Source organism: Phalacrocorax carbo, chromosome 1, assembly GCF_963921805.1.
Source record: "Phalacrocorax carbo chromosome 1, bPhaCar2.1, whole genome shotgun sequence".
Classification (NCBI taxonomy): Eukaryota; Metazoa; Chordata; class Aves; order Suliformes; family Phalacrocoracidae; genus Phalacrocorax; species Phalacrocorax carbo.
In genome coordinates this window covers 171,658,381-171,675,823 of record NC_087513.1, presented here as the reverse complement: position 1 = coordinate 171,675,823, position 17,443 = coordinate 171,658,381, and the positions used below count along the sequence as shown (strand labels likewise).

The 17,443-nt window shown below is 34.9% G+C and overlaps 1 protein-coding gene across 1 annotated transcript in view; it reads right to left on the bottom strand.

Annotated features, from left to right (window-relative positions):
- Positions 1–17,443, bottom strand: part of MYCBP2 (MYC binding protein 2) — a 209,398-nt gene that overhangs the window by 26,306 nt on the left and 165,649 nt on the right. Inside the window, exons 56-65 of the mRNA XM_064447372.1 lie at positions 11,788–13,431; positions 10,276–10,445; positions 9,249–9,493; positions 8,390–8,557; positions 6,531–6,688; positions 5,909–6,108; positions 4,637–4,786; positions 1,708–1,868; positions 946–1,102; positions 63–287 (exon numbers count right to left, since the gene is read on the bottom strand). Coding sequence (XP_064303442.1) covers positions 63–287; positions 946–1,102; positions 1,708–1,868; positions 4,637–4,786; positions 5,909–6,108; positions 6,531–6,688; positions 8,390–8,557; positions 9,249–9,493; positions 10,276–10,445; positions 11,788–13,431 — 3,278 coding nt within the window. The remainder of the gene's footprint in view (positions 1–62; positions 288–945; positions 1,103–1,707; positions 1,869–4,636; positions 4,787–5,908; positions 6,109–6,530; positions 6,689–8,389; positions 8,558–9,248; positions 9,494–10,275; positions 10,446–11,787; positions 13,432–17,443) is intronic.

Sequence of the window (17,443 nt, the reverse complement as noted above, 5' to 3'; positions counted from 1 at the left end):
TCTTATGTAACTCTTGACTATGCACCTTTAATGAAAGACACGCAATTTCATTTTCTTCTTACCCCAAGATCTCTGGAATTGTCTACATGAACACACACATAACGTGCATTGATTCCTTTTACACAGTTAATTGTGATGTTTTTAGTTTTGTTTTTATCTTCATCTCCTGACTCCCAGAATGTTTCTGTAGATCCATCTGTTAAGCTCCCAATCATGGCAGGTCGGCTTGAAGTTTTAATGTCAACAATGCTGGTTAGGTCTTTTAGACAAACCACTATACACAGTTCCTGTGAAAACAAGTGAGACCATTTAAAATATCTGAAACCAAGCCCAAATACAGGCATTATTTAAAATTTTAAAATTAATTCAGACATATCCGCTCTGAGGAATATTTTCTCTGAAATAAAGAAGTTGGTTGTCATTTATAGATTTGAATTATTCAGCCGTTTAACCCAAAGGAAATATTAACAGCTAACAGCAGAATATATTAGTAAATGCCTAAATATACGAATAATTGGAAGAAAACACATTAAAGATATTCATTAGGAGTACTTATTTGTACTCTTCAGAATAACAGAAGAAAAAAAAAAGATATAAGCAAGTAAGAACTGGAAATACACAGCACTGAAAAAATGAACTAGGCCAATGAACCAAATAAACTAACTATATGGACTATTAGAGATCCCCAAACACTTTACTTGAAACAAATGCTTAGAAGCACTGCTCCACAATTTAGGTTTGTGTAATATACAGGCTAAAGGACAATATCTGAACCTCTAAAGCTAAATATGAGAATCTGAATATCAGCAACAAGAACGCAAACTGAGATATATTCAAGGAAAGATGACATTGCAATAAAAGATGTTTTAAATCAAACGGAACAATTATAGGAAGTACAGGCTGTTCACAACTGACCTCTGCTTTTGGGAGAGGTGTAATACTTGCCTGATTCATGACTTCAAAACCGGACTGAATACTGATACTAAAACTCTCTTCACTATCTCCATCATCAGATTTAGACAAAATGTTGTTGATATGATGAAAAACATTGCTCTGGTGCAGGAACTGGTGATCAGATTGTTTGAATTTGAGACTCCAGCACCTGAAAACACATTTAGTGGATTTTGAATATTGTTTAAAATACATAACCTATCAGCAAAGCTATTAATAACATTTTTGCTTCTCCAAATGTTTTCTATAAACCTTTAACTTCAAATTTATGCAGGATCTTAAGTGTTTCTATGCATCTTTGTGGGGAAGGCAGGAGTAAACTTTTCTTAGAATTTGAACAGTGAATGGAATCATTATTATTCATTTTGTGTCTCAGACAGATACACAGGAAAAATTCAAACAGTTTAAGGTTACTATTCAGTTGACAGATTTCTGAGCAAAAACGTTTACACACACATACACGTACATACACAGATACTACTATATTATTCAATAATATGTATTTTTTCATAGAGGATACAGTACAGAATTTAAGAGCAAATACGTTTTTCTCTAGAGAGTCTTTTATACTGGTATTTATATGTATAAACACATGCATAGATCTCTTACATGTTTCCTATGCATAAGGATACACATGCTCCTTTTCACACAGGCACTTAAAGTTGTTTCAAACTTCCCATCTACACTGCAAAACCTTTTCATCTATAATGTTACAACACTTCCAGCCTTCTAAAAATTTTCTCAATTTGTTCTTACCTTAAGGCCATTTGCTGTAATGCACTACCACTGGGAAGAGACATCATAAGATCAGAGATTGTCTGGAGGAGGCGATGAAAAGTGTGGGGTAATGGGTGAGCTGCTTCACCAGCAATCACTATATCTGACAGAGGATGTTCACATACTCTTGTGTCTTTCTCCTAAGATGCAAAGCAATTTGTATGTTAGCAGGCTTTCAGGCAAAAAGAATGAATAAAATGAAATAAAAACATTTCTGATATTTAATTTAAGAATAACTGCAACAATCCTACAATGAATGTGAACTTCAAAGCAGTTCCTGTCAGAGAATTTTTACAATATCAAGTTATACATGAACACCAAACAAGGAATTTGAAATATCTGAAATAGTATCTGAAATATTTGAAATAGTATACTACCAGATATTTCTCATGATTTAAACATGTGAAACATTAAATTGTAATAACTTAACAAAAAAAGCCCCCCCAACTTCTAGAAAATTAACATATTCCATATTACAACTTATTTGAGAAGCAAAAAACAATCGCAGCAAACTTTCTAATTAAGTGAAGGTTATCAGGTGCTTTATTTCATTAGAGCTGTGAAAATAATCATTAAGATGTGTCAGTATCAGAATGGTTGTGCACTGGGAGCCAAGTTCCACTGGGCAGTGGGTACGAAGGCAGTGACAGAGGACCAAAGAAGGTTGGAGGTCAGCAAGGTGTGTTATGGGGAAGAATAACAGAGAAAGAAAAGGAGGTACTGATTGTGGCATCCTATTTCAAAAGGCAGGACAAGACTGATCTATGAAGGAAATAAACTGTTTCCTCTGCCTTCTAGACCACTTCGTTTTTAAAAGAAAATCTGATCCTGCTTGAACCACAGAACCCAACTACATGCCCCCAACATACAGCCAAAGCCAGATTAAAACTTACTATTTTAAACCCGTAAATGGTCTACTTGTATTCTTGAAAGTCGATTTCCCATGGATCTCGACTGCTTGAATGCCTAGAAATGCTATGGTCTTATTTGAAATTAATTTTAGGCACCTGCTTACCTAGACAAGAATCATCAAACCAGGCATTTCTCTGTATTTTCCTGGAGGACGTAAGGTGGTAAAGTGTACTCGGCATAAGAAGTAGGAGGCATGAGACTGAACTCTATGCTAAATATAATCCATTATTCAAAGAAAGGTCAAAGCCTAGGTATTCCCCTTCCCCGCAAGGTTCCTATCTACACAGATAGCATCCTGCTCCCCCGGTCTCTGCAGCTTAGTAATTCTTGCATTTTGTTTTGCTTTAGCAAAGACACTGCCCTTGAACCTACATCTTATGCGTTAAACCATATATGGTTCTAGATCCCATCCCCCATTTTTACAGAATTCATCACTGGGATTTCTCATACTCTCCCAGTGTATTAAAAGAATACGTAAAAATATTTCACAGAAGGAAGTAAATCCCAGTTGTGGAAAAGCAGCAAACTGCCTTGGATTTATTATATGGTGTACAGTGTATTTCAATGGGTACTTTTATCATATGATCAGACTACTGAAGGATGGTGCTGTGATCTGAATATACATCACTTGAGTGATATTTAAAAATTAGCTGAAAACTGTTGCCAGTTTCCTGTATGCTGTAAAATTATTCATTCTAGCCAAATGACCAAGGGGAATTTTTTAAGTCCTCCCTGTTCATTATATCAAAAGAGAAGCACCATTCCCACCAGAGCTGAAGTGGCATATTTTAACATTCCTTTCTAATCTTTACCTTTCAGTCAGTAATTATCCAAACTACAGCTAAGACAATATTTGTTTATTCTTTCATATAGTAAAGGTTCTTATTTTGGAGGCTGACCAGCGTATGGACCAGTGAGAACATTTCCCTCACTCTAGCAGTGCTTTTGATGTAGCAGCTGAAATTATTAAAATGCAGAAAATTGTCAGAGCCAAGGACAGAAACAATATTCAGAATGTAATACAGAGCTACTACAAATCAGCTTTAATGTACACATACAAGAATTTGGAACACTTGAAAATAAGTAAATAGAATTATAAATCTGCATGTTGATACAGTAACATGGAAAAGTTGATATCCCACATAAAATTTAGGACAAGACTACTGTTGCTTTGTAAACAACTGTAGCAATGTACCAGGGCTGCAATGCTGAAAAGACTAATTTTGGAACTTCTCATTGCAAAGCAAGATTAGATTTGAAGTGAGAAAAATTACCCTGGCTTACTAGCGGCACTAGCTGCTATTGAGCTATTCATTGTGGACATGATAATGTTTTCAATCAGAGCTAAATCTGGAGGAGATTGTTACAAAGGTACCTTTTGGAAGAGTGATATGAGACACTATACCATTTTACATGCTACATTTTCCGAACTAACTATAGATTTTTCTTAGATCGCTAAATTAACTATTTGTAGTGTGTACATAATTACTTATATATAATTATATATATATAAAAAATAAATTAACTATAGATTTTCAGAACTAACTATAGATTTTTCATAAATCACTGAAAGCAGACTGAACAACAAAGCTTCTGTGAAAAATATTTTCTCTTTTCTCTCATTTTTGAGGGGGGCAAAGGAAGAATAAAAAGCAAACAGTACATATTTTTGTTACTGATTAGCAATGTGCTTGTGCTTTTTTTCCTCCTACTACCCATGAATACTCACAAATATAATGCATTAGAAGACTGTCATTATCACACAAAAGTTGGTGATTTTAGAAGACAAATTAATTATTCTATGACTATAGAGTTCAACTACAATTTAAGACTAAGAATTTTCATAATTAAGGTTCTGTTTCACAGATAGAGGATTAAGGGTTTTGGTGTTTGGTGGGTTTTTTGTGGTTTTATTCCCCCCCCCCCCCCAATATTTCTAAACTGACTACAAAACCAACAGAGATACTGTATTTATGAAAGGAATGCTAAACCTTACTTGTTCTGCATTTTCTTTATTTGATTTATTTTCTTCATCCTCCTCTTCTTCAGGTTCTACAGGTGCAGGAGTCAGGGAAGCCACAAAATGCCATAAAATATCATGAAGAGAAGTTGTCTGAATGACATTACAAAGAAGCCAGTTGAAAGCCTAAAATAAAATACATACAAGAAGTTACCAATTGGTTAAGCAAAACTGGAGTAAAACCGTTTCTTAAACCATTTATGTAAGGAGGTGCACTGATGCTTTTGGACAGACGAATAATAATGCAGAGGTCTTCAACTAAGACACATCGTTCTGTAGCTAAAACAGTATTAAAGTGACAACTGTACTAAGTGGACAAAGCAAAGTAATTCACAAACACCACACACAAAAATAAGTTATTTGCAAAAAGCTTTGTGGATGAAAAAGCAAAGTTCTTGTGTATTTTCAGAGATTGTTACAGGATGAGGTGTGGCAGCACTCCTTACTATTCAGATTGGTTAATGAAGTAAAGATGCTTTTTAATTTAGAACTCTGTAGGCTGAGATTTTATTTCCTTCTTTGGTCTCTGTCACTGGCTGAATTAATCGGAACAATTCAACCGCTTCCAAAAAAAAAAAGTTTTTAAAAATTGTAACATTCTTACGTTTTTCTAAAAGCTGCAATACTTCTGCATGTTGATATTTGGAAATTTGACAGGTGGTGCTTAAGAGTACAGGTGTATTTTTTACTTTATCTGAGAAAATATACTTTCACACACTACATATACTGGACAAATACCCATGCTCTATACAAGTTCAGAAGAAACTACTGAAGCTTAGCTGAAATTAAAAAAAATGGCCTCAATGAGGATGCCTCTTGCAGCTTTTATTGAAGTAATTGATCTTTAATGGATCTTTTGGTTGCTCATTCACTGTCTACATAATGGGTAGCATTCACTTGTCTCAGAAGGAAGTTGTAAAACATCTAGATATTACCAGCACCAGAACAATTCTAAAGAAAGAATACTCAGTCCAAGATTTGAAAAAGGAATGACATGTAAGACCAGGAAGATGCTGAGCAAATGAGGAGAAAACAGTATTTGTATGAAGGTGGTTTACAGGCAACACTTCTGTATTCATAACTTTTAGAGTTAATAACATGAGCGAACTTTTAGAATAGGTTTACTGTACATCACAAAATTTCTTTTTATTTTTTTTTAACCTACATAAAATTTCTTAAAAAAAATTCTGAGACAGATTTTACAAACATCTTATTTTAATCATAGAAGGTCCATTAGTACATTAATACCTCCATGGCAAAGACTCGGCAAGCAGATTTCCGTAAGGCTTGTTTCATTGCTATTTCAAGTCCTTCCAGATCATGATGCTGGATTACAAATGCCAATACTGGCCACTGGAAATTTCTCTCTCCTTTGGAAAGAGAGCTGTGGGCGGAGATTAACCGAGAAAGTTCAGGAGATGGATGTCTCAGGAGAGAGGACCCCACTTCTATTCAAAAGCATAAAAATATGCATACATTAGATTCTTTAAGCATTTTAATTTTATAGCCACAGTAAAAATAAAAAGCAACTGTAGAATTAATTTTTTTAATCATTTTTTTCTATGAGAAAAATGTGTTAAAAAAAGCAACGTAGATAAAATGATGATTCAACTCAAAGAAAATACCACTTGAACTTCTAAATCAAGCACAAAAGGTACACCACAAATTTCAGAATGGCAGTAATTCCTGAGCTGTTCTTAAACTAATCCTGGGCAAATTAATAAACAGCTAATTTTTATTAATAAACAGAAATAAAAGCCTTTGCATGTATTTATGAAAAAATATTGGTCTACAGTTTCCACAAAGAACTGCAAATCCAATGCCACATCCTAGATTATTTTTTCACTGTTTCTGATGCCTGTGCTCTTACCTGCATCTCCACTGTTGACTCGTCTCCTAGGGATCGCCTTTACACGTGCTGGCAAAATTGAGTGCTGTTTGTCATATTCTGATGCAACAACTGAATATGATCTTTGAAAGACTGTACGCTTCGCAAGATCTGTATCCGTTATTGGACTGGTTTCCAAACTATAAAGAAATCAGTGAAGTTATAGAGCCATTAACTAATATATATACTTGAATTATACATAAATATTAAATAAAGACACATGCATTTCATAATGACAATGCTACTACTGCATGAAAGTTTGTCTTATGTACCTAAATTTAAATGCTGGAAAAGAAGGAACACGTATTAGAATTATACGTGGTGAAAAAGCATGCAAGTGCTTTATAAACAAATGTAATGATGTACATGGTAAATTCCAAGAATTTAGGAATTTTTTTAGAGAGGATACAAACATTCAGATCATGCCTGAATTGAAGTTTCAGACCAAATTTGCCTTGAGAATGCACGTGAAAACATCTATGGAGTGAATTTTTAATATGCAAGCCAACTAAAATTTAGAACTTTGTGAAGTAATACTTTCTAACATCATTAGCCTTAAAGCCAATTTTCAGTTGCTACGGCTACGCCTCTGACATGTTTTACTCCTTACCTTCAGTGGACTTCTTACAGTCTGCAGAAGAACTCCCAGCTTATGCTGTCCCTATAGGCCTCAGGAGACCATGGTGTCCACAGTTTTAATAAAGGAATACACCAATACGATGCACTCTTAAGGAGTTTTGTTAGAAAAGTTCTATTTCTGAAAAGACTATATTGTAGATTGTAGTATTCCAATAAACTGTTTTTGCAGTCAGTATAAAATATAACAGATTGAAATAAAAACAGATTAAAAGCAAGTTTTCTCTTCATTACATCCTCATTATAATGTGAGGAATCACTGTTTGACATCTGAAAACACCCAGCATCTAAGTTGATTCCAGACTATCATTAAGTAACAGTAAGAGCCTTGTTTTCCCTGACAAAACAAAAAATTCTGTAATTGCTTGAATTAGATCATAGTAAACTTAAGAGGTAAGAAACTGGCTTAACCTGACTAACCATCTAGCACTCTTGGTCCTAGGTAGCATTAACTTGTGATTTCTTCAGTGACATTTTAAATTCCCACAGGAAGAACGAGCAACATTTGCTTTGAAAAATGTAAGGTAAGGAAATTCCCTCCTGTTCAAACTCCCCTTTATAATGAAGGGAGGGTAACAGCTACTTCCTTTCAAAAAGGTTGTTAAATCTGCACTACAGTCAATTGTGTTAAAGAACAGAAATACAGGGAAAAAGAATTCCTAAATTTTCAAGGAGCTGGCGACAGCTATGGTTGCAACAACTATGGATCATTGTTCTTTAGGTAACTTCTTCAGTTCTGCAGTTCTGGAGATTCTGGAAAAATTGTATTTGTCTCAGTGGGTAAATAAGCAGGCCTGAAATAAGGACTATGGATATATTTCCCTGAGGCATTCTAAGAGTCCCTATCAATTTCTGAACAATCTTTTTTTCAAATTTAGGTTGTAAAACCAAGACCTTTGCAGAGAGAAGCAATTGGTTTGCATTACAGTTAAAAGTTTCAAATGCAATTTGCAAACTTGCATTGCTAGTGGTTAAAAATATACCTGATATGCTACGATACACTGAAGATGTTTTTCTAACTACAGCATTGTATGATTTTGGCTTTTTTTGCTGCCGTTTCAGATACTGATCTGATACTTTAGCTACTTAACTAGAGCAATGTCTTTCTCCCCCCCCCCCCCCCCCCCCCCTTTATTTTTTAAAAAATTGGTGTTATGCTAATGCTTTAGCATTTGTACATAGTGCCTAGAATTACAAGGAAGTACCTTGGGGGCATGGATTTCATGTTACTCTCTGGCTCTTCAAAGACATTAGGGCTTGCATCAGGAGTAACTGAGATGTATGGTGCAGGTACTGAAGTTGAGCGCAGGTACCTCATCTCATCCTGGAAGAGGTTGTCATCTTGGTACCCCACAAAATTTTCATGATGATGCCTACATCAAATTAGATTTCAAAATTAGGATTAAGGATTACAAGTTCCTGAAACACACACATACACGGAAAGTCCTTTGCTGATATATTTAGCCAGTCAATGCTATTCATTTACTCCTCACCTAATGCATTTAAGATGGTTGTGACTTACAGGTGTTAGTGGAAAATAATAATGGCATTTTCAAGCAACAGGAAGTGGGGATCACCCTTTGCTATCTTTTAGTATTATCATTAGGTACTTCCATTATGTATTTTAGGCCCAAATGCATATCCATCATAAACATGAGATGCTACAGTGAAATCTACTTAGAAATACCAAATAAGCACAAGTCATCTTGTCTCTTTCTTACTATTTTTAACTGTGAAGAGAGAAAAGTACCACACATGTCTGCCACTAACACACTAAGCTAAACTCTTCAGGAAAATCTAAATTCCTTGGACAGAAACTAAGCTGTTGTTAAAAAATATTTAGCACCCAAAAGCTATTCAGGGTATACTTGACTCTTGGAGAAAATACAATCTAAGAAATTGAACAAGATCATGGAAAGAGAAGAGAAAGAAGAATAATGATCACAAAGAATGAGGAAAACATGTATTTTTCTATGTAAGAATTAGTTAATTTATATGTATTTTTATCCATCACTATAAATAGATAGGTATTAAAATCAACATTCATGAACTTCCTTTAATTACCTTGCTAAAGTCTGTAGATAGAGACATGGCATTTTAATGGGAAAGTCTTCAGAAATTCCTTCTTTGACACTGGGAAGTTGAGACTGGAATGCTTTTGCAGGGTGATAGCAAAGGATACTGGGCTCAGCAGCACTACTCAGTGACAGTAAATACAGTGCATTGGCTTTAATCACTTGATGAGCTTCCATAGTTGGCAAGGCACGAGGAGTCTTAACTTGCATTGGTTTTCTCCTAGATTGTTTAATCTAGAGAAATTTTAAAAAAGGTATATTTTAATGATACTTCATCACAGGAAAAGCTGACAATGTCACTTATACTACATAAAATGTTTTCTACTACAAAATGGCACTTCTATTATTTTCATAACTTTGCAGAATTTTAATAAACAGCTGAAAGTTTTGATGTTTGCCTCAGGATGAATTTTGTGTGCAGAAAGTGTCAACAAATTTAGTTGCAAAAATAAACTTAAATTAGCATTGTTCTGCTTATCTTAAAACCTCAACATATTTGTATACTTTAAGGAAGAATTTGAAATTGGTCATGGAAGACCAATATAAGAACACCTTTTGTACTATTCGCATTAAAAATTGCTCTAGTTTGCCCAGTGTTTGGCATCTGTATCCAATGATCTGGATGATTAAGATCACTAAAGAAACTATAAACATATAAAGTTAAAACAGTACTCATATTTCAGTAAACAAATAAACCAATTCAAAGTTAAATAAACCGACCTATACTTTAAAACAATTAGGTACCACATCCTAAGCTACAGTTATATTGGGATAAAAAATAAAATTACTTTACAGATTTGAAAACAGTACTGTCTGAAGGAAGAAATCTGGCCAGAAATAATCAGCAAAGCCTATCATTATTTTAAGTCTATCAGTGAAATAAATGGATATTCCAAAACCTTCCAAAATTCTGCAATTCTGAATTTTTTAAACTGGCCCTACCTTATTTTTGAGTTGCAAACACAGTATTATTAAGCAGACAGAGAGCTAAACATATGAGAGAAAGATGAAAATACCTTCTCTCTTGCTGCTGCTTGCTTTTCACGGAGATATTTCTCTCTGCATCGATCGCAAACCAAATACCAAGTGCTTCCTCCGATACCACCATCACCACAATTACCAGCCCATCCTCCACAGAAGTGCCCAATGCTATTATAACCTTGGCCACCTGCATAACGGCCACAACCTACATGGGGGAAAAAGATGAAAAAAAGTTATTTCAAAAGAAGGATTATTACCATATTATTTATTACTGTAAAAGAGGGATGGAGAGGGAGAAGGAAGATGCTTGTCTTCTCCTGGCCCAATTTTCTCCTTTTCTGGATCTTTGAACTGGTTAAAAAGCAAGGTGCATGTCCATGTGTCCCAGCAGTATTCAAAGAATCCACACACACTCTAGTTTTCAAGTTTTTATTATGAACTCTTCTAAAGTATCAACAGCTCCTTATTCAGACAGTTAAGTGATGGTAAGGTCAGTATTATATGTTAGCCAACATCATCGATTAGTTAACAAACATAAAAAACCTACCCTCTGTCTAACAAAGCTTAAAAGGCAATGAGGGGCATTCCTTGCTGACTACTGTTTCTCAGAAAGATTCAGGGCACTGATAATTGATGAATAACAAGGCTTCTTAATGTTGCTTTATCTTTGTACACAGGGCTAAAACAAGCACACATATCAGCCTGAACTTCACTATCTGGAAAAATAATCCGTTACATTTACAAGCTAGAAAACACAGAAATTATTGTCTTTAACAAGGCTACTTATTACTAGCTATATTATAGCTGATCCCTTCTATTAGTGATCCCTTTTCTAAGGAAACACAATTTATGTATCTTCTGAACTCAATCAACTACCTAAGATAATGCCCAGCTAGCACCTATTTACCTCGTTTTCCTAAAATTAAACAAACTCCTGAAAAAAAAATTCAGGGATCAATACAGAAAGACAAAATAGCAGACTGGGTTTATATTTTACCATACAAATTGCCTAGATGGCCCAACTGGATTTTTTTTTTTAAAGACACATTTTAACCAAAACCAAAACCAAACCAAACCAACCAAGTCACTGATACCCAGTGCTGGCACAGCAGATAAATGAAAGTTTTGTACTATTCACAGCAGAATAGTAATAGAAAACTTTTGGCAACTCAGAAACTCTAATTAACCACTCTCATACTTTTATTTCCAATTTTCTCAGCAGAGTTTCAAGTCCTAAAGTGTAACAGATGGCATGTGTCTGAAGAGCTACTGTAAAGTCATCTCATTGTTTTGGCCTTGTTTATAACAACTTTCTTCAGCATCTTTGAAAGCTCAGATACTTAAAATACATAACTACTTAAAATCACTTGCACAAGGATCTAAACAATTCATAAGTGCATCTAGGTTTTAATTTTGCTTATATAGTGAACTGTTATAATGCTAGACAAGACAGCCTGATGTATTTTCATAACAATAACTAATACCAAAACGTGTATGTGCAATATATTATATAGATGCACATAGGAATTAAAAATATGTAATCTTACCTGGATGAGCTTGTCTCATGTGGTAGGTCACTGGATATGGATGGGATTCTCCACACAACTCACAGATGGTGTCTTTTTCAGGTCCTCCCACTGCAAGCTGAGCCATCTCGCCAAAAAGATTTCCCCTCGGCCTAGTCTCAACCTTTTCTTTTTTCTTTTTCTCTTTTTTGGTTTTCTTGTTATCTTTGTCACTTTCCTTCTTCTTCAACACTGCGCAAGAACCAGGACTTGGAAAAATCATGTTTTGGGAAGCTGCTTTAATAGTTGCTAAAGAAATATCTTCCCAGAAAGCTACCAGGTGCTGCAGTGTTAATGGAAGAGGAGACTTCGATTTCATTGTGTGATGACTGGATGTTTCAAAGGAGGTAGTTTCAGTTTTTCCATCCTCACACTTTTCATGCAGAGGTGGCTCTTTTAACATTGAGAGGACTTTGTTTTTATTGATGCTCCCCATTTTAGATATATCTGGTCCATGAGGTGAGATGTTGAACATATTAAGAGCAGATGATATTTCCAATGAATGTCTATTTTTCAACTTCGTTTCTTTTTCCTCTGCAGGTTGTTGAGTGAGACTGCTTCGTATTGGTGCATGCTCTTTGGACAGGTCTGGATTAAACTTCAAAAAAGATGAACAAGCCATAGCATCATGAACTATCCCTTCATGCCAAAGAAACGCAGCAAATACAGCTCTAGCACATTCTGCAACAGAAGGTGACATTGCTTGCTTGGCAGGCTCTACAGGCTTGGAGCCATCTCCTTTGAAAAGAAAGCTGGATTTTTCCTTTTTGGGTCTTGTGTGCCTACCAGCACATTTACGGCTCACTTTCGGAGATGCTCTCATGTCTTGCTCATCTTTCAGTGGTGCTTTTCCTATGCTGAAATGAACTTTATTAGAACCATCGTCCAGACTTCTGAATTCTGTGCTGTCTTCACAGGTGCTATCCGTAATGCTGTTAGTCTTTAAAGTACTTGAAGTACATACTTCAACAACCTCACTGTGAAGATTTTCTTGTACGACATGAGGGGAAGGAGCTCTATTTTCAGTTTCTGTAACAGGTTTTCCATCTTTTGCAATAATTTTTGGTTTGGGTGAAGTGGACCTCCCCCTTAAGGGTTCCGTTAGAGGTACTTTCTTTTTGCGAAGGGTGTCTGGATCTAATGTGTAAGAATCTGATTTGGAGCGTTCTCGAGGAGGATCAAGCTTTGTTTTCACAGGGGATGAGGCTTTCTGAGGTAGAGTTTTGTCATGGGGTGATGAGGACCGTGGAGAACTAGCACCAGATCTAACGGTTGTAAGTGTCTTTGTCTTTGGAGAAGACGACCGGGTTCCTGGCCCTGGAGATTCAGCTCTCAGACCAGTAGTTGTTCTTCCATCAGTTTTTAGTGTTTGCAAAGTGTTATGATTTGGAGACAAAGACCTGCTGTGAGAGTCTGACCGCAATTTTGCAGCATCTGATTTCAGCAAGAGAGACTCACTGGCAGATAAGCCTTCTGTATTCCTGGGTTTCTTCTGGTCAGCAGCAGCTCTGTTAATTCGGACATCAAGCTTGGGTGACCTGCAGTCAGCCCTGTGTTTTGATGACATGTCTGATTTTCCTGCTGGAGAAATCGGTCTAGCAGCTCCTGTGAAATTCATTCGGTCACCTGTTTAGTATATTTTATAATTAAGTTATTATGTTTTGACAGTGATATATTTAATAATACAAAACAAGGATTAGAGATCTGAACACAAGATAAAATTCAAACACATGCTTCTGTTCATGTCAAAATGAAAGGAAATATAAAGGGAATTTTTTTCCCCTTGAATATTTTCAATTAATTTCTTCCTCCCAAGATACATCCAAACAAGTGTCAGGAAATATTTACAGTTGATGGAGGTATAAAAAGGCACAGTTCACTATTGCTAGAGAATACTAGTAAAGGAAGCACAATTTACATCCTTAGGTAAAATTCCAGGAGTTAACTAAGTCTACTGCAGTTGTAACAGAAACCAAGGATTATTTATTTATTATCTCTATGTGTGCCAGCCTGACTGCAACAAGAGTCTTGCAGAAAGATCAAACATATTACCAGATTTATTTTCTTTAATGCTCAAAAGTCAGGAAACATAGGAAGTAAATACAGCTATAAGGCAAACTGGGTAAGAGGCTTACAAACACGCTTAAAATGATTCACATTGATAATCTGAGGTATCCACCTTTTTAAGACCACAAACTACCGATGTTCTGCTACTGGAACACAATCTACTAAAATAACCCACCGAAACAAAAAAAAAAACCACCAAAAAAAAACCCCCCCAAAAATCAACCCACCTTTTTCAACCACTAAGCTAAACCATCCACTCTGGTCTATGATGTCCTTTTATTTTGCTGCAATAATTTTATTCCTATGCGCATTGACTTCATATGTGTATTAATGCACAGAACTATAAAACCTATGGACAGCTTAATATAAATACATGTAAAACAAATATATACAAATAAGTATATTAAGCAATCTGCTTCTAATAATTCTGAGAACACAGTACCTCTAGCAGGACTATATTTTGAAAATTAAGACATGCAATGTTGAAGTTACTGGCAAGCAATGCAGCAGTCGTGAATTAACTATAACTGTCTCTCCACAAAACATTGCACTGCAAAATCTTGAATGTATAGTTAAGTCATTCTGATTTGAAGGGGTTTTCACTAGTTAAACATGAAGTTTCTCTTTTAAGGCTTGTAGAATTAGGTCACAGTACTTTGGATTATTATACTTTTCTAAACATGAAAAGGTTATTTCCACTAGTCTTGGTATTTTTTTGTAAAAAAAAAATAAAGTTTCAATTAATCAGAGAATATTTACAAATTTCAATTTTGATTTCTAATGAAAACAGAGAGGACAGGCAGTCATCTTTTATCCAGTACCTTCAGCTTTTACTTAGAAGGTGGGAAATCTACGTTTACTCCCTTCTGCATTATGGGATCTGAACCAGCTTCTTCCAGTTTCCAACCATGAAGCCTTATCCCTATGCTAGAAAATAGATAGAAGCAGGGAGTGATCTCAGTTTTTTCCCTACTGTTACCTTTCACAATCAAAACCAAATATATTTTTTTGAGCAAGTCTAGCAATGCAGATGTTTCCAGATTCTTATTATTTTGCTACCTCCATATTTAAGGACCTTATAATAAATAAGCAACAAGAAAAAGTGAAGGATATCTATATTAGAATATTTAACAAGCTTGAAGGTTAGGGTACTTTCCTGACTTCCAAGGACACGGTAGGAGTTCATACTTCTCCAGGCAGAGAAGCAGTATTTTGTCTATATTCAGGAACAATGTGTCAAATGTAAACAGTAGAATATAATGAGAACATTTCAAATACCATCACAATCAATTTTAAGAGTCCACTCTGTCTTTATTCTTTTTTCTTATGATTTCTTTTTTTTTTTTTTTTTTTTTGAGGGGGAGATGTACCAGAGAGCATGGTACATCATTGTTTATAAAATGATTGCTCTTGCTAAAAGAAAAAAAAGTTTCTTAAATATCATCCCAAGCATTTGTCCATGCCAGCTCAATTATTCAACAGTTCTACTGATGAACTATTTTGAGATATCTACTTTGTGATAGATGAATTCGGAATTGTAAATTATAATTATTTTACACACACTTTTTCCATAAACAATCAAATAGAAATATGAATTTAAGGTTTGCCAGCTGAGAAAATACTCTAGATAGAACGTTTTACAAAACTCCTCATAAAGGAAAAAATAGCAAAGAGACATAATAGTCGTCTTAGAGGACATAAAACACTGTAAACCATTCAGCTGTGTATCAAAGTATATGCATGACTAGCGAATATCAAGCAAGAAAACATTCCAGAACAAAACTGCTATGAAAGACATAGCTTAGCAGCAGCTTCCAGCAATAAAAATATTTTATGTTTTTAAAAACAAAGGTTTGAATTTGCACATATACAGGTAAATAATCCTAACTGGTATTTTCGGCTATCAGCACAAAAAAAAAATAAATTCCCCAAATGAAAAACTGCTTAATCATGTAGCAAACTGCTTTATCTTTAAGCAAACAACCCTCCCCCCCCCCAATTCCCCCACCCTTCTTCCTCCATATTTTATTTGCCTATTGGTTGAAAACAGGTGTTATTAGATTAGATTAAAAGTCACCTTTCTGTTTACAAAGCAGTAAGAGATAGCTAGATCACATATCATGAATTTGCTGCAATCGAGGAAGGCAACACTGAATAGTTATACTAAATGAGCTCCCAACAAATGCCAAACTTGAGCATTCACTTTCGAAACAGTATTTTATTAAGCGAATGAAATGAAAATGAATGGAAGGAGAAAAAAAAAAAAACCAAAAACCATTTTGAATGTAAAAACTGAATAACCTTGCTATGTTGGCATGCATACCCACCCTTCAGTTTGTGAGAGAGAGATGAAATAGCAGAGGCAGGCCCAGCTACATCATTAGTTTTGTAAATACGCTCACGAGAAGCAAGGCAGCAGGATGGAGTTTCTACAGTGGAAAACAGTTGCACAGAAGCAGCACAGATTCAATGGAAAAAGCAGTAAAGACAAAACCAAGCATTTAAAATGATATACATCTCCTTTGTTAAGTATTCTGAATTAATTGTTTAGACTCCTACCTCAGTTTTAAATGAGCAAGTTACTTCAAGATGTTTTCCCTGATCTAAATTTTAAAAGAATAGATGATCTGTGATTCCATATTAGTTTCTAGGATCTAAAAATATTACATGTGTAGAGTAGCCAATGAGATTTATGGTTTATTATAAAAACAGTATCTAGTTTTCAACTGAACTCTGGTTTTAAATGTGATCTTTTAATCTGTAAATTCAGACATTAAGTACTTAAAACTGCAATATGGCTTCCTAGATGATCAATTCTCATATTCTTTTGAGAAAATTAGAGAATGCCTAGATGTTTGTGTTAGAAAGTCTCACTAATCACTGGGAAGAATGAAGAAATATCTTTTAAACCCATCAAAAGTATATGTTTTCAAATTTGAATACACCAAAATAATGTTTTGGAAAACTTCACATGCATAATGTGAACTTTAGTTTCTCAATCCTATCAGACAGAGATAACTAGGAGTAGAAGAGTTTCTATCAAACAGTACAGACAGGAAAACAGATCTGTATGAACCCTTAAAAATAACTTTGCTTTAAGAAAAAAACCCACAGTTATATTCTGATATAATCCATGGTAATTTCAGTATAGAGTCTGCTGACACCAAATCTGTTATAGGTACAGCTCCAAATGGAATTTGCAGTGAGGTGGCAATAGGGACTTCTAGGTTCAAGTCTATCATTTTACTTCCCTATAATGCTCTTTTTAATTTAAATTCCAATTCCTATTCCTTCCTTCAGAAAAAAAATAAGTCTAATTCTTGTGGCATTAATAATTTTAAAGAGGTTGTGTATGTTAGAAGATACTCTGTTTTAGAGAGACCCTTTTGTACACATGGAAGATGACATATCTATTGAAAATAAGTGATTTCAATTCTTGCACTGCTTAAGACATCTTTTTGTCTGGGAGTACATTTACTAATGTGTACACACAAATATATTAAAATCCCTGTTCTTAAGCAATGAGGAGGAGTCTACAGACTCTAAAATGAGGTGTTCACACCTTGAAGAA